The sequence below is a fragment of the Microplitis mediator genome, chromosome 2 (genome assembly GCF_029852145.1).
Source record: "Microplitis mediator isolate UGA2020A chromosome 2, iyMicMedi2.1, whole genome shotgun sequence".
Lineage (NCBI taxonomy): Eukaryota > Metazoa > Arthropoda > Insecta > Hymenoptera > Braconidae > Microplitis > Microplitis mediator.
Genome location: NC_079970.1, coordinates 4,211,044 through 4,223,290, shown reverse-complemented (window position 1 = coordinate 4,223,290; position 12,247 = coordinate 4,211,044). Strand labels below are relative to the sequence as shown.

The 12,247-nt window shown below is 30.8% G+C and overlaps 2 protein-coding genes across 5 annotated transcripts in view; both read right to left on the bottom strand.

The window, feature by feature from the left end:
• LOC130663945 (uncharacterized) overlaps positions 1-11,625 on the bottom strand; it is a 97,464-nt gene extending 85,839 nt beyond the window's left edge. The window contains exons 1-2 of one of the 3 annotated variants that reach the window (XM_057463530.1): positions 4,005-4,462; positions 2,699-2,801 (exon numbers count right to left, since the gene is read on the bottom strand). The gene's annotated coding sequence lies outside the window, so the exon portion shown is untranslated. Of the gene's footprint in view, positions 1-2,698; positions 2,862-3,128; positions 3,424-4,004; positions 4,463-11,504 lie in introns of those variants that run through there. The other 2 variants (XM_057463529.1, XM_057463533.1) reach the window with 2 other exon arrangements.
• Positions 7,742-11,114, bottom strand: LOC130663947 (DNA-directed RNA polymerase II subunit Rpb4-like). 2 transcript variants are annotated; one of them, XM_057463536.1, is made up of 3 exons: positions 10,889-11,094; positions 9,083-9,263; positions 7,742-9,022 (listed from the first exon to the last, which is right to left on the bottom strand). In XM_057463536.1, the coding sequence occupies exons 1-3, from the start codon at positions 10,950-10,952 to the stop codon at positions 8,848-8,850; spliced, it is 420 nt and encodes a 139-aa protein (XP_057319519.1). In that variant the 5' UTR covers positions 10,953-11,094; the 3' UTR covers positions 7,742-8,847. The 2 variants fall into 2 exon arrangements, with proteins under 2 accessions (XP_057319519.1, XP_057319518.1); XM_057463535.1 differs by lacking the exon at positions 7,742-9,022 and adding an exon at positions 9,337-10,715 and having other exon boundaries at positions 9,131-9,263; positions 10,889-11,114.
• Positions 11,626-12,247: the final 622 nt, after the last annotated feature.

Here is a 12,247-nt window from a genome sequence, read left to right as displayed (position 1 = left end):
CAAAGATATCGTACGACAAAAATCACTTGCACACACGTACGCAGACGCACACACGCACGGACGTGCATCTGAAAGTAGCCAAAGTAGTTTCCTATAGGACCTCAAAACGTCAAAATCTGATGAAAACTCGATTTTTCGATAATCGACCGAAACCAATAACTTCCCTTTTTTTTTAAATTTTAAATTTTCATGGCGGGAAGTTCAAAAAAAAATTTTTAAATGAATACGTAATCTACAGTATTGTGTCGATAGGTTTCAGTCGCGGGTCGTTGATATCCAGGCTCGTGTTTTCTTGGTATGGGATAACGCCACCTCTACTCGTCTCTTTTTCCCCCTTTACTGCCCACGTCGCGACACTTGATTGCCCTCCAACAACTTTATGCTGTTACTTTACATTACAAGTTGTATTGCTTGTATCGCGTATTGGGAAAATCTTTAATGTAAAAAGATGTGAGAGGGAGGAAACAGAACGACCTTGGTCACTTACTTTACACATACACCAAACCACATATTTTTTACACACCAACACTTACACTCATATATTTATATATTCATGTACTTAATACAAACGAAATACAAATGATTGACGATAATTGTTGACAGATGCTACTAATATATTCCTATATCTTTAATATTAGATTTAGATACTTATGATAATCACTTGATTTAAATACCTACTCAATTATTTATTATTGATAATTTATAATTCTTTTAATTATTACTATCAATTTTTTCAAATATTTTACTAAAAATTTTTTTTTTTAATTAATGGGCGATAAGTTACGTTTGGATAAAAATATTCCGGTGATATAAAGTATCGGAAAAATGTTTTTTTTTATGACAAAGTAGAATTTTAATTGAAGTAAAAAAATTATCGAAATATTTTCGGTGGAATATAAATTGATTGTCAGTATTTACATAAGCTGCTGTGTAAATTTTGAATTAACTATAATTTTATCAGTAAGTTCGATGTGTACCTATGGCTAATAGTAAAATCAATCCAAAAGTATAAAAAAAGTGAATAAAATAATAGACATAAAAATTAATTTTACAAATGGTTTTAAATAAGCGAATTACTGGAAAATTTTGTCCTGTGATAATCAGTATTGATTTAACATGTAAATGGAAATGAGTGTACTGAGTTAACTAAATGTTATCAAAGGTTATCATTAACTTTAAGCCGTAATTGTTGTTTTTTTAACTAAATATTTTAAATGAATGTGTGTATATATTTATTGTATATAAATATATGAGTTTAATGTGAAGAAGTAATGAGTGAATGAGTATTACTATTGACAATGCGCTACTACACTAATTTATTTCTATTATCGTTCATGTGATCTATGCGTAGGTTTTTAGTGTATGGTTTCAACACTAGATGGCTGTTTCCCGCATGCACTTGGCACGTTCAAGAATACTTATAGGTTTTAAAAATGACTATTATGTCGGCAGTGTAGTGAACTCAAATAAAAAAGGAAGAAATTGCCTTCAGGCGATCCCGTAACACTCGTTTCCAGTCTGAAGAAAAGGGGAAGTGGTTTTATTTGATAAAGTATTAACCAGTACACGTGATGTCCCGTATTGGGTACGTATATTGCCCCAGAGCGTAAACTAAATACTGATATTGGGTCCAGGATGCTAAATATCATAATGAATATTTTTGACGGATGTAAAATTGAAAAATTTAGAAAATTATGTCACAGGAGACTAGTCAGATGTTTGAATTTAAAATAGTGATATAGGTCGGAATAATAATTTATTTGCCGTATATTTAATGACAATAAACTACCCTAGAATTTTTAACGATGATAAAAATCACCCAAGGGAAAAATAATAATTTACGTATGTCGACTACACGGATAATATATATTTTTTCTTTAGCAATAAACATGCGAGCTGAAAAATGTAAATAAAACAAGAGGCAATAAAAATAAGGGTGAAAGAAAGATTGACACGCACGACAGGCTAATAATCCCGATTTTCAAATTCATCGATCCTCCAAAAAGTATGAATAAAAAAAAATGGAGTAATGTATGCATATATACATGTATATATATCTTTTTGAGATGCATGTTTAAGAAATCATCCCTGGGTAATTTTCTCGCCCATTATATGGGCACTGAGAGAGTAGAAGAAGGTAAAGATAAATTATTTTAAAACGCTCGCTTTGGAATTGCTTCAAATCATGAACATTCTCTTCATTTTAACAATCCAACAGATAAAATAACAGTCTATATTCAAAACACCATATATAACTCTTATTGTACTCAATTATTACATTTGTATTTTTTCTTTCTCGTTTTTTAAATTTCGTACAAATTTTCATAAAAAAAACAGTACTCCAATTTAAAAAAAAAAATTCATTAAAAAAAAATTACTCCAATTTTTTAAAATCAATTCATTAAAAAAAAATTACTCCAATTTTTTAAAATAAATTTATTCAAAAAAAAAAATCTACTCCAATTTTTTAAAAATAAATTAATTTAAAAAAAAATTTACTCCAATTTTTTTAAATAAATTAATTAACAAAAACTACTCCAATTTTTTCAAATAAATTAATTAAAAAAAAACTACTCCAAATTTTTAGAAATAAATTAATTTCTAAAAAATACTCCAATTCGTTAAATAAATTTTGTTTTCTAAAAAAAAAAGTACTCCAAATCTTTATTATTTCAATAAAAATTAAAAAATTACTTACCAATATTTTTAAAAAATCCTCGTGGTGTATTAATTTTACAATTATTTAAATTCATAATTTAAAAGTCACTTGCTTCTAAACACTTTAGTCACTAAAAAAAACACTGTCAATAAGTGTAGTTTAATAATTTATTATTTTAATGATAGCAATTAAATTTTGAGTTCTATTAACAACAAAAAATATACACATACATATATATAATTTTTTTTAAATTAATAAAAATAAAAATATCCAGTTGTTCAGTTGTTGAAATTACGGTATTGAAGAGGAAATGAAAAGCGGAAAAGAAGAATAAAAAGTTTGAGACAAGGAAAGGAAGTGGATGATAAGAAATATGAAAAATGTTGACTAAGTGACGTTAAAAATTTACGAACTCAATTAAACTTTTAACAAATGAATTTAAAATTAACAATAAATATTAAGCACTAACACGAGTCTGGCACAGACACTTCACTAAAGTTTTATGATTTAACAATTAAGCAATAATTTAAATTTTATTCAACAGTTTTTCCACTATTTCCACAAGAGTTTTCACACGCGTAATTTAATAAAAAAAAAAAAAAGAAATTTTCGAATGAATTTTTCTTGATATTTATTTTTAAAAAAATTTTGAATGTTTCGGATTTTGGAGTAAATAATTAGTCTTAGGAACGACAATCCAAAGATCGAATACCCAGAGGTTCCTGCTCAAGATCCGAGCAGACACTGACCCCACCAGACGAGAGACGAGGATCAGCGAGTGAGCACGAGCACCGTGTAACCTATTCCAGATGTACTAGTGTGAGTGAATAAAACCGTTTGATAGACAGAGAGCTCATATATATATATATACATATATAGATACACATATACGTATATTTATATGTGTATATAGATAGATATAAAAAGTGGGAGAGTGAGTGAATTTAAGTCGTAGCACAACCAGTGGAGCCACACACAGTCAAAAGTACCAACGATATGGCGGGAAGAAGAAAGAGAGGGGACTGACTTGAATGTAACACCAAGATCGTCAAGAAGAATTAAAGAAGAATAAGTAAGAGAAGATAAATATGATAAAGATAAAAACGAAAATTGATTATTAGAAGAAGAATGTTCAAGAAAATTACTGAGGAAGAAAGGGATAAAAAGAAGAAGAAGATGATGATGATGATGATGAAGGAAAAAATAAAAACACCAAGACCGGCTTCGTGTTTATATTTTTCACAGCAACTTGTTATCAAATTTAAGTTCAATTTTTTATCAATAAAAAAAATGTAGATGTATGTATACATATATGTGTATATTTATTGATGTATATATCAATTACAGATAATAGCAAGCGACTTGAAGAAAGAGAAATACGATAACGCGTCATATGATTGTTTAGAATATACTGAATATATTTTGACCCTAGTGTTGCGGTGAGCCCCGTCTACTTGGGTTCGAACTTCCTCGGAGGACCTCGGGTGAACTCGTGTATATGTACTGAAGAGTGGAGACAAGAGTAAAATAGTGAGGGAGAACCAGCAGCGATTCCCGGCTACGGCTACGGCTACCTCAATAGCTTCACTCTTTACTCTTTCTCACTTTAAACTCGTATCGCACACTCGCTCCTTTTCGTATCACTCTTGTCCGCGTTAGTTCGCGACCACTCGCGAAGCTCCTGCACTGCACTCAAATAAAACCCATCCACGTCCACGCACGTGCCAACACACAACCATATCATGCCTACTATTCTAAATACCGTCAATGTTACAATTGCAATTCATCCCTTTATTTTTTACACCCACCCACAACACAGTCCTTTCATTTAAATGACCATATTGTTACGTTAATTAATTAGTGCTGATATTATCATCATTTTTAAATGACTGCATTTTCATAATTAAAAAAAAATGTGTATAGAGAAGTGAAGAAAATTTTAAAAGGTAACAGGAAAAGCTTCACTGTGACAGTAAATCAAAATTTTACCACCCCCATAATAATCATCACCATACAGAGCAACAGCATGATACTGAAATTAGCATCTAATAATTTTGTGATTTTTTAAAAATTGCATCTGTAGTTTTTTAAATTTTCTACATGTGCATTTTTTAATTTTTTTTTCTAAATTAATTTGTTGAAAAAAAATCAAAAAATTGTTGATTGTCTGCTACATTCAGGATCATGCAACAGCATCATACAGTATAATAGTATTCCCACATATATATGTAGCAGATAAATATACAGAATAGAAAAAAAGACTGGGATATGACAAACTTTACTTTACTAGCATTATATTCTGTGTACTTTAATTTACATCACTCGGTGGCCTTTGCCTCTGTCTCTAACTCTGATTCTGATTCAGGCTCTGACTTAAATCATCTTTCTCACTCATATCAGCTCGCGGTGTGAAAGCAATTCCATTACGCAAGAAATAGAGAAGAATAAGAATAAGAAGAAGAAGAAGAAGAAGATTGTGGATATGGAGCTTTAGTGTCACACTGTGAACAATGCGTCACAGCTCTTAGATACACAACCAAAGTATACTCCCTCCATCTCCACCTCCACTGTATCTTCTCTCACCTTCGCCCTTATCATCCCTGCCACCCACTCATACAAATCCATAAATACTAAAAACTCATACATCCATATACAAACAATTCCCCTTTATCACACCTCTTGTTATGTATTCTCATTTAAATAATCTTTGATAACATCCGACTATATTTTCTTCTCAATTGTCTTTATATACATATACAAAATAATATTTGAATTTAAATGAATCTTTAGACCTATTGTTTACACTCAATACTTTTTATCTTCAAACGATTATATTTTACTGATAAATTAACACGGGTTTTATTTACTTTATTATTATAAATATAAGATATATATTACATTGTATGAAGGATAGATGATAAATATTTTCACGATGCTCTTTGATTTATAAACTGATGTAGTCAATAATTTATAACTATTCAAATACCCTCAGTAGCCCACATTATGTAAATTAATTCTATCGATTGCTACATACACTACGTATATATATATATATATAGTGGAATGTAGTAGGAGTTTACGTAAACTTGTTGCACGTTTACTCAAACCAAAGAGGGTTTCAATAACAGCCGATAGAATAATCGTCTATTTTTTCTCCGGTATCAAATTTAAAACTGTGTACATTTTTGTATAAACACTTTACAGGTAACGGAAATACTCTCAAGGTGGATACTGGGTAGAGAGAGGCATAGTGTAGGTATTAAAAGAATTAAAATAACAAAGGGCAAGATGAAGAAGGAATAATAATTTTTTAAGTTTGAATTAAATCCTAACAATTTGATGGAATATTTTTTATTTTTCCGCCTCGTAAAGTTAGAATTGCTAACGAGCTTGATTATGAATATTCAACTGGTATAAAAACGTTAATGTAAAAAGCACTTTGACTCACTTTTTTTAGCTTTTATTTCTTTAAAGAAAAATAACGAGATAGACCGTAGGAAATTTATGAATAAAAAGTCGGCTATTGAGTAATTAATATTTAAATAAATAAATAATTTTTTGATAAACAAAAAATAAGTGTGCCGTCAACTGATCCCAACAATTTTATACCACGACAAGTGATCCCTACAAATTGATCCCACCGACATCCGATCTCATCAACAATTGATTTTTATCAACAACTAATTTACATAATTTAACTTTTTATATTTACAACAGTGAATTTTAATTACTCATGTCATAGTAATTAACTATTTTATGAATTTGTCAGTGGGATCAGTTGTCATGGAACCCAAAAAATATTTAAAAAATGGTAAAATCATATGAAGGTGGACAATAATATAAAATTAAAATTTAATTTTGACCATAAATTGGACCTTTCGTCCCTTTATTGGGACTTCTTCAGCAACTAAAACAAGTCATTATAAAAAATTATATAATTAAACAAACAATCGATTATACAATCACATGGTACAACATAATTAATCACAAACATGATCACATCCTACTTTGATCATATAAATTCTATCGTCTACTAGAAGTTTTTGAGACATACATCATTTTGTTTAATGATATAAAAATAATTCGAATTTTTTAAATATTTTAATTACAATAAATAAATAACAAAACAATGAAATAAAGATAAATTCCAATTCATGTGACACTCAAAATTAAATTCTAATTTTGTATTATTGTCCACCTCCCTATGATTTTACCATTTTATTAAGCTGATCTGGACACGATTTTAAATTAATATATTTTCAAAATATTATTTTGTTCCCTATTTATTTTAACCCTTTAGTCAACTTAAAATTAAACAGACGAAAGGTCGCCGGTATACAATTTATTAAATGATTATTTTAAATATATAGAAATTATAATAAGGAAACTGACTTTAATTATTAATAATTTCCAAAGTTAATGTCTAAGAAAGTGCGAATTTATTTATTGACATTAGATCTAGGAGTTCGTCGAAATTATTTATATTTTTTACCCACAAAATACTAAAAATTATTTTGATAAATCAAATTTTTAATTTTTCAGCACTCGGATAATTATTTAAATTAAAATTTAATTAGCAACTCACTGATATGAGAGACAGCCAAATTTTTAATCAAATATATAATAATAAAATTTAATAAAATAGGCGACGAAAGTACGAAAAAATTCCAGTAATTTAAAAATTTTTTCAAGAAAAATTTTCAGGTGACTATTAAAGGGTTAAATATTTATATATATTTATATTTATATTCATATACAAATTTAAATTTTCAGTTGTAACGATAAAATATCAGGGTCAAGGAAATTGAGAGCATGGTTCGACCTTGCAACCCGATATTCTTCTGGAAATTCTATAATACCACGAGCTTTTTAATAAAAATAAAATAATAATAATAATAAGGAAAGTATATAGTAGTATGATACTAAGGAAATGACGTATAAAAGATTTGCATACAATATTTCCTTTTGTAAAAGAAAAAAAATCCCAGTACATTCTTGTAAGGAAAATAATTTTTTTAATTCCCAAGAAAAAAAAAAGTTTTATAATAAATAAAAGATCTCAGAATTAAATAATTATTATTTAAAACTTTATTAAAAATTCACTGAAATGTATCTCTATTTATAACTAGTATCAAAGTAAAAAATAAAAAATATATTGTTATAAATTTATAATTGTCGGGTTTAATAATTAAATGAATTTATAATCGAGTTACTGACGTTCGCTCTGAGTATAAGAAAAAAAAGGAAACTAAATAAATAATTGAATGGTGACGTAGCGCATCAGTGTGACGGCGAAACAGTTACGCAGATTGATTATTATTTCGAGGGTAATCGTTGGCAGGATACACTAGATATATTTATACATCCACCCATCTCGAGATGATCTGAATGCTGGATCCGCTAGTGCGTGTATCCTGTTAGCAAATCACACCCCGAGGGCATCTCCCGCTGTCAGCTGACTAATCCGCGGAAATCACGTCAACCAATCATAATCTAATGATAATTAATAATATTAAATTAGCCAGACAAGAATGACAGCAGCAGCACGTCGTAAACTACGGGTAGGTGATACGCCTGAAAATCACCTGATGTTATATTTTAAATAAATTATAGACACATACAGGTGTAGATCCTGGTAAGTACAGGGATCAGGATCACAGTCAAGCTCACAGTTAAATTATCAGAGAAAATCAGAGATGAATTCTCATATATAAGAGTCGCTCGATAATGATGGTGTCCTGGGCAGTGTGGAGTAGTAGTCGGGTTTCCTTGCGTGCAACAGCCAGCCGTACATGCAATTACCAGCAAGCTAATGCGTGGTTGTCGCTACGACAATTAGCCATCTTCTTTTGAGATACTCTGTAGCTGCTGGTGATGTTAATGTTAATGTTAATGTTAATGCTGACGCTGATGCTGATGCCACTGATGCTTGTCGCAAATTGCCATTGCTGTGTGCACGCATCTCTTTTACGCATGTGTCCGTGTGTAATTGGATGCCAGAGGAACCACAAGATCAATTCACTACGGTCTACATCAATCATACGCTTCTTCAGTAATGAACGATTATTTAATTCATGTGTAGCAGAAATAAAGAAAAAAAAATAATGAAAACGTTTAATGAAGCAGCAAAATATCAAGATTTGATCTTGTTGTCGATGCTGCCGCTGCTGATATTTAGCTCGGACTTGTCAGTATTGAAGAGATCGTTTTGTCTGGATGTCTTCGAGTATTGTCCTCAACTCTTCGTCTTCAAGACGACCCTCGAGACTGGGTATCAGTGCTTTGGCTTCCTCTGGGGTTTCGGGGCACAAATTAGCCAGCGACGCGAGCTCGAATTTGTGCAATTTCTTTTGCATCAACATACTGCCAAAATTATTTATTTTTTATTAATTTAAAGTCGTTAAATTTATTACAAAGTCTTACCTCCTGACAGCAGCAATCATTTCTTTGCTTTTAAATTTACGGAACCGTTCAGTGTAATTAAAACTTTTGGTAAATACTTCAGAAAATTCTTGCTCGTCTTCAGCCAACTCGTTCTGCGCTTTTCTGTGCTGCAGCAGCAGTTGAACCTCCGATATCAGCAGCGTTTCAGCATTTTCAAATTCTGCAAATAATAAAATATGATTACCAAAAACTTTAACCATCACTTATTTAATATTTTAAGTGATAAATAATACCTTAAAAAAATAAAAATAAATAAATTATTGATGTTTTGTAATATAACCGAGTTGCGCTAAAAAGTCAAATATTTTTCTCGTCTTATTAACGTCGATTTTCAATAACGTCCGTGCCTGAGCGAGTTTCAAGTGTCCCATTTTTTTGTTTTCACTTATCAACAAATTTTTAAACTCGAGATAACTTTCCGGCAGGATCCGTACATTAGAACAAAGCTCTTTCTCAGCATCATCAAGTTTATCATAACAAGGCGCCCCTTCTATTTCCAATGGCGGTGGTTTTTTACGCTGGCAAACGTTACCAACTAGACTATTACTCCCAGCACTCGAATTATTGCCACTCAACAAATTTTTGAAAGACTGCTCAATGTTACTGACATACAAACGTTTGTCTTTCTCGTGCTCACGTCTCAGTTTCCTCAATTTCTGGTACATCGGAACGCTGTAAAAATTTTTCAAACCGTTCTTTCGAAACTCGTGCAGCTTCTTAATATAATTTTTTATTTCTCCCGCGTGGTGCAGGCACTCCATTATATAATCCAAGTCAAGTCCATTGACCAGTTGCATTATTTTCAAAATTTTTTCAGCAACTGGGATAGTTATCGTCCGGTCGTATCTCTGCAACCACAGCATCGTGCGTCTCACAGCAATCAGACCATGCTCGCGTATTATATTTTTACGTCTCTCCCGTTCTCTGAGTCGGCTGTTGTATCCTTCGATGATGGCAACCTGGAGACTCGACCCCAGCTCGTAATCTTCGTCGTCCTCTTCATTGAATTCGTTGTACTTCAACTTGGAAATAATAAATTCCGCATGATTATCAAAGTTAACTTCAAAATCAGAGCGCGCTGCATTGTAGCCAGCGAGTGCTCGGCTGTTCAGCGAATTGGGTGCAAATCTCGGCGGTTCTTCAACATCATGGAGCTTGCATGTGAAAAATATTGTCTCGGTGGTGGCAACTGATGACTCCAGTTTCGGTAATCCGGGTAAAGATGGCTCGTCAATGTAATACTTTAAATAGTGGGCTTCTATTTCTTCTGGTGATCTTCCTGGTAATCTCTTAGCGATGTCTGTCCAGTTACCGTAACCACATACTTTTAAAGCGGCAAATAATAATAATTCCTCTTGCGCTGACCAGCCCGACTGTTCATTCAACGGAAAGTCATTGGTAATAACCAGATAATCATGATTATTTTCATGCTCACCAGCTTCCCAACCATTGGAAAAACATAATGAGCAGATTGTGTGACTGCATATCGAACATTTAATGTATGGCTCAGACAATTCTGAATTGCAACCACGACAAATCGAGTCTAAAGTTAAATTTTCATTCTTTAAAACCGATTCATCTGGCTGGATATTTATCACACGCATTTCAGAATCTGAAAGCAAGAAAATTGTCACTTTAGACTCGATTGTTTTTTATTGACAAGCAAAGAGTTATTGTTGTTATAATAATCGACAATAATTTATTTATTTTTATTTAAATATTCGATTATTTAAGGTTATGATTATTGTTATACTTTTGTATATATTTATTTAATTTCATAGATACCTTTAGGAAATTGTAAATCAGCTGCGTCTTCTTCGATTATATCAGAATGTGCTGGATTAGCCATTTTTTGAAGTTTTTATAAATTGTTTATTTATAAACACGTGCACTTGATGACGGAAAGTAATAACGCGATAATTATCAATGCAAGTAAATATTTAATTTGCTTTTACTCCCCGCAGTGTAACCCCACTTTCATTCGTTTTTTTTTCCGACACAACGAAAATGGCCGACCGGCAGCCAAGCGGCGCGAAAATTTATTTAATTCAAATGAACGAATCGCTGACATTTGAAAATAAATTTAGCCAATAGACGAATGATAAAAATATATATGGGATTTTTTTTCTAAAAATCGATTGCAAAAAAAAAGCTAAAAATATGCACATGTAGAAAATTAATAAAACTATAAGTGCAATTTTTTTTTTTAATTTATCGTTTTAAAAAAAATCAAAGAATTACTAGACGTTGGCTTCCTGCAGTATCATAAAAATTTATCAGATTTAATGAATAAAATTTTTTTTTTTAGATTCAATTAAAGACAAAAATAAATTCGAAATTTTGATAATTGTAAATTATAATTAATTATGAGTAATTAATAAAAATATGAATTTCGACTCACAGATTGATGACTGGATACAAATCGAATTAGAAAATACAAGACTACCAGTGAAGTTGCTGCTAAAAATCTTCAAAGTCAAAGTCACGCACAAAGTCACAAGTCACTTCTACACTTTTACACTTTTTAATTAAACTAACACTCAACACTCACAGACACAAACACTTATTAGCACGTAATTAACTGTAATTAATATTTAAAACATATTTATTTCTTATAATTATTCATAAAACTACTCAATCCCTACGCGACCATACAGACGAAACAAAAGAACTGACGCTCGAATACCAACGACGCATGCGCCACCTAGATTTCAAATTTCACGCATGCGCAGAAGTAGAACAGAAGCAAATTCGTTTCCGTTTTACCGACATAACGGAAATGGCCGACCAGCAGCCAAACGGCGCGAAAATTTTTTTAATTCAAATGAACGAAAGATGAAAAAAAATTTATGATCTTGAAGTTAGAAGACAATTAAAAATTTGGGTTTTTTTTTTTTAAATCAATTACAAGAAAAAAAACTAAAAATATGCACATGTAGAAAAGTAATAAAACTACCGGTGCAATTTTTTAAAATATTTTTTTTTTTATAATTGATCGTTTTGAAAAAATTCCAAAAATTGTTAAACGTCAGCCAACTTCAGTATTATGAAAATTTATCAGATTTAATGAATAAAAGTTTTTTTTTATAGATTTAATTAAAGAAAAAAATTAATTCGAAATGGTGATAATTATAAATTATAATT

Excerpts from the sequence above, each read along its gene's own strand:
- LOC130663947 (XM_057463535.1), bottom strand. The coding sequence starts at position 10,952 with ATGGCTAATCCAGCACATTCTGATATAATCGAAGAAGACGCAGCTGAT. Across the intron at positions 10,716-10,888 it reads TGATTTACAATTTCCTAAAG|ATTCTGAAATGCGTGTGATA; the intron begins GTATCTATGAAA and ends TCTTGCTTTCAG.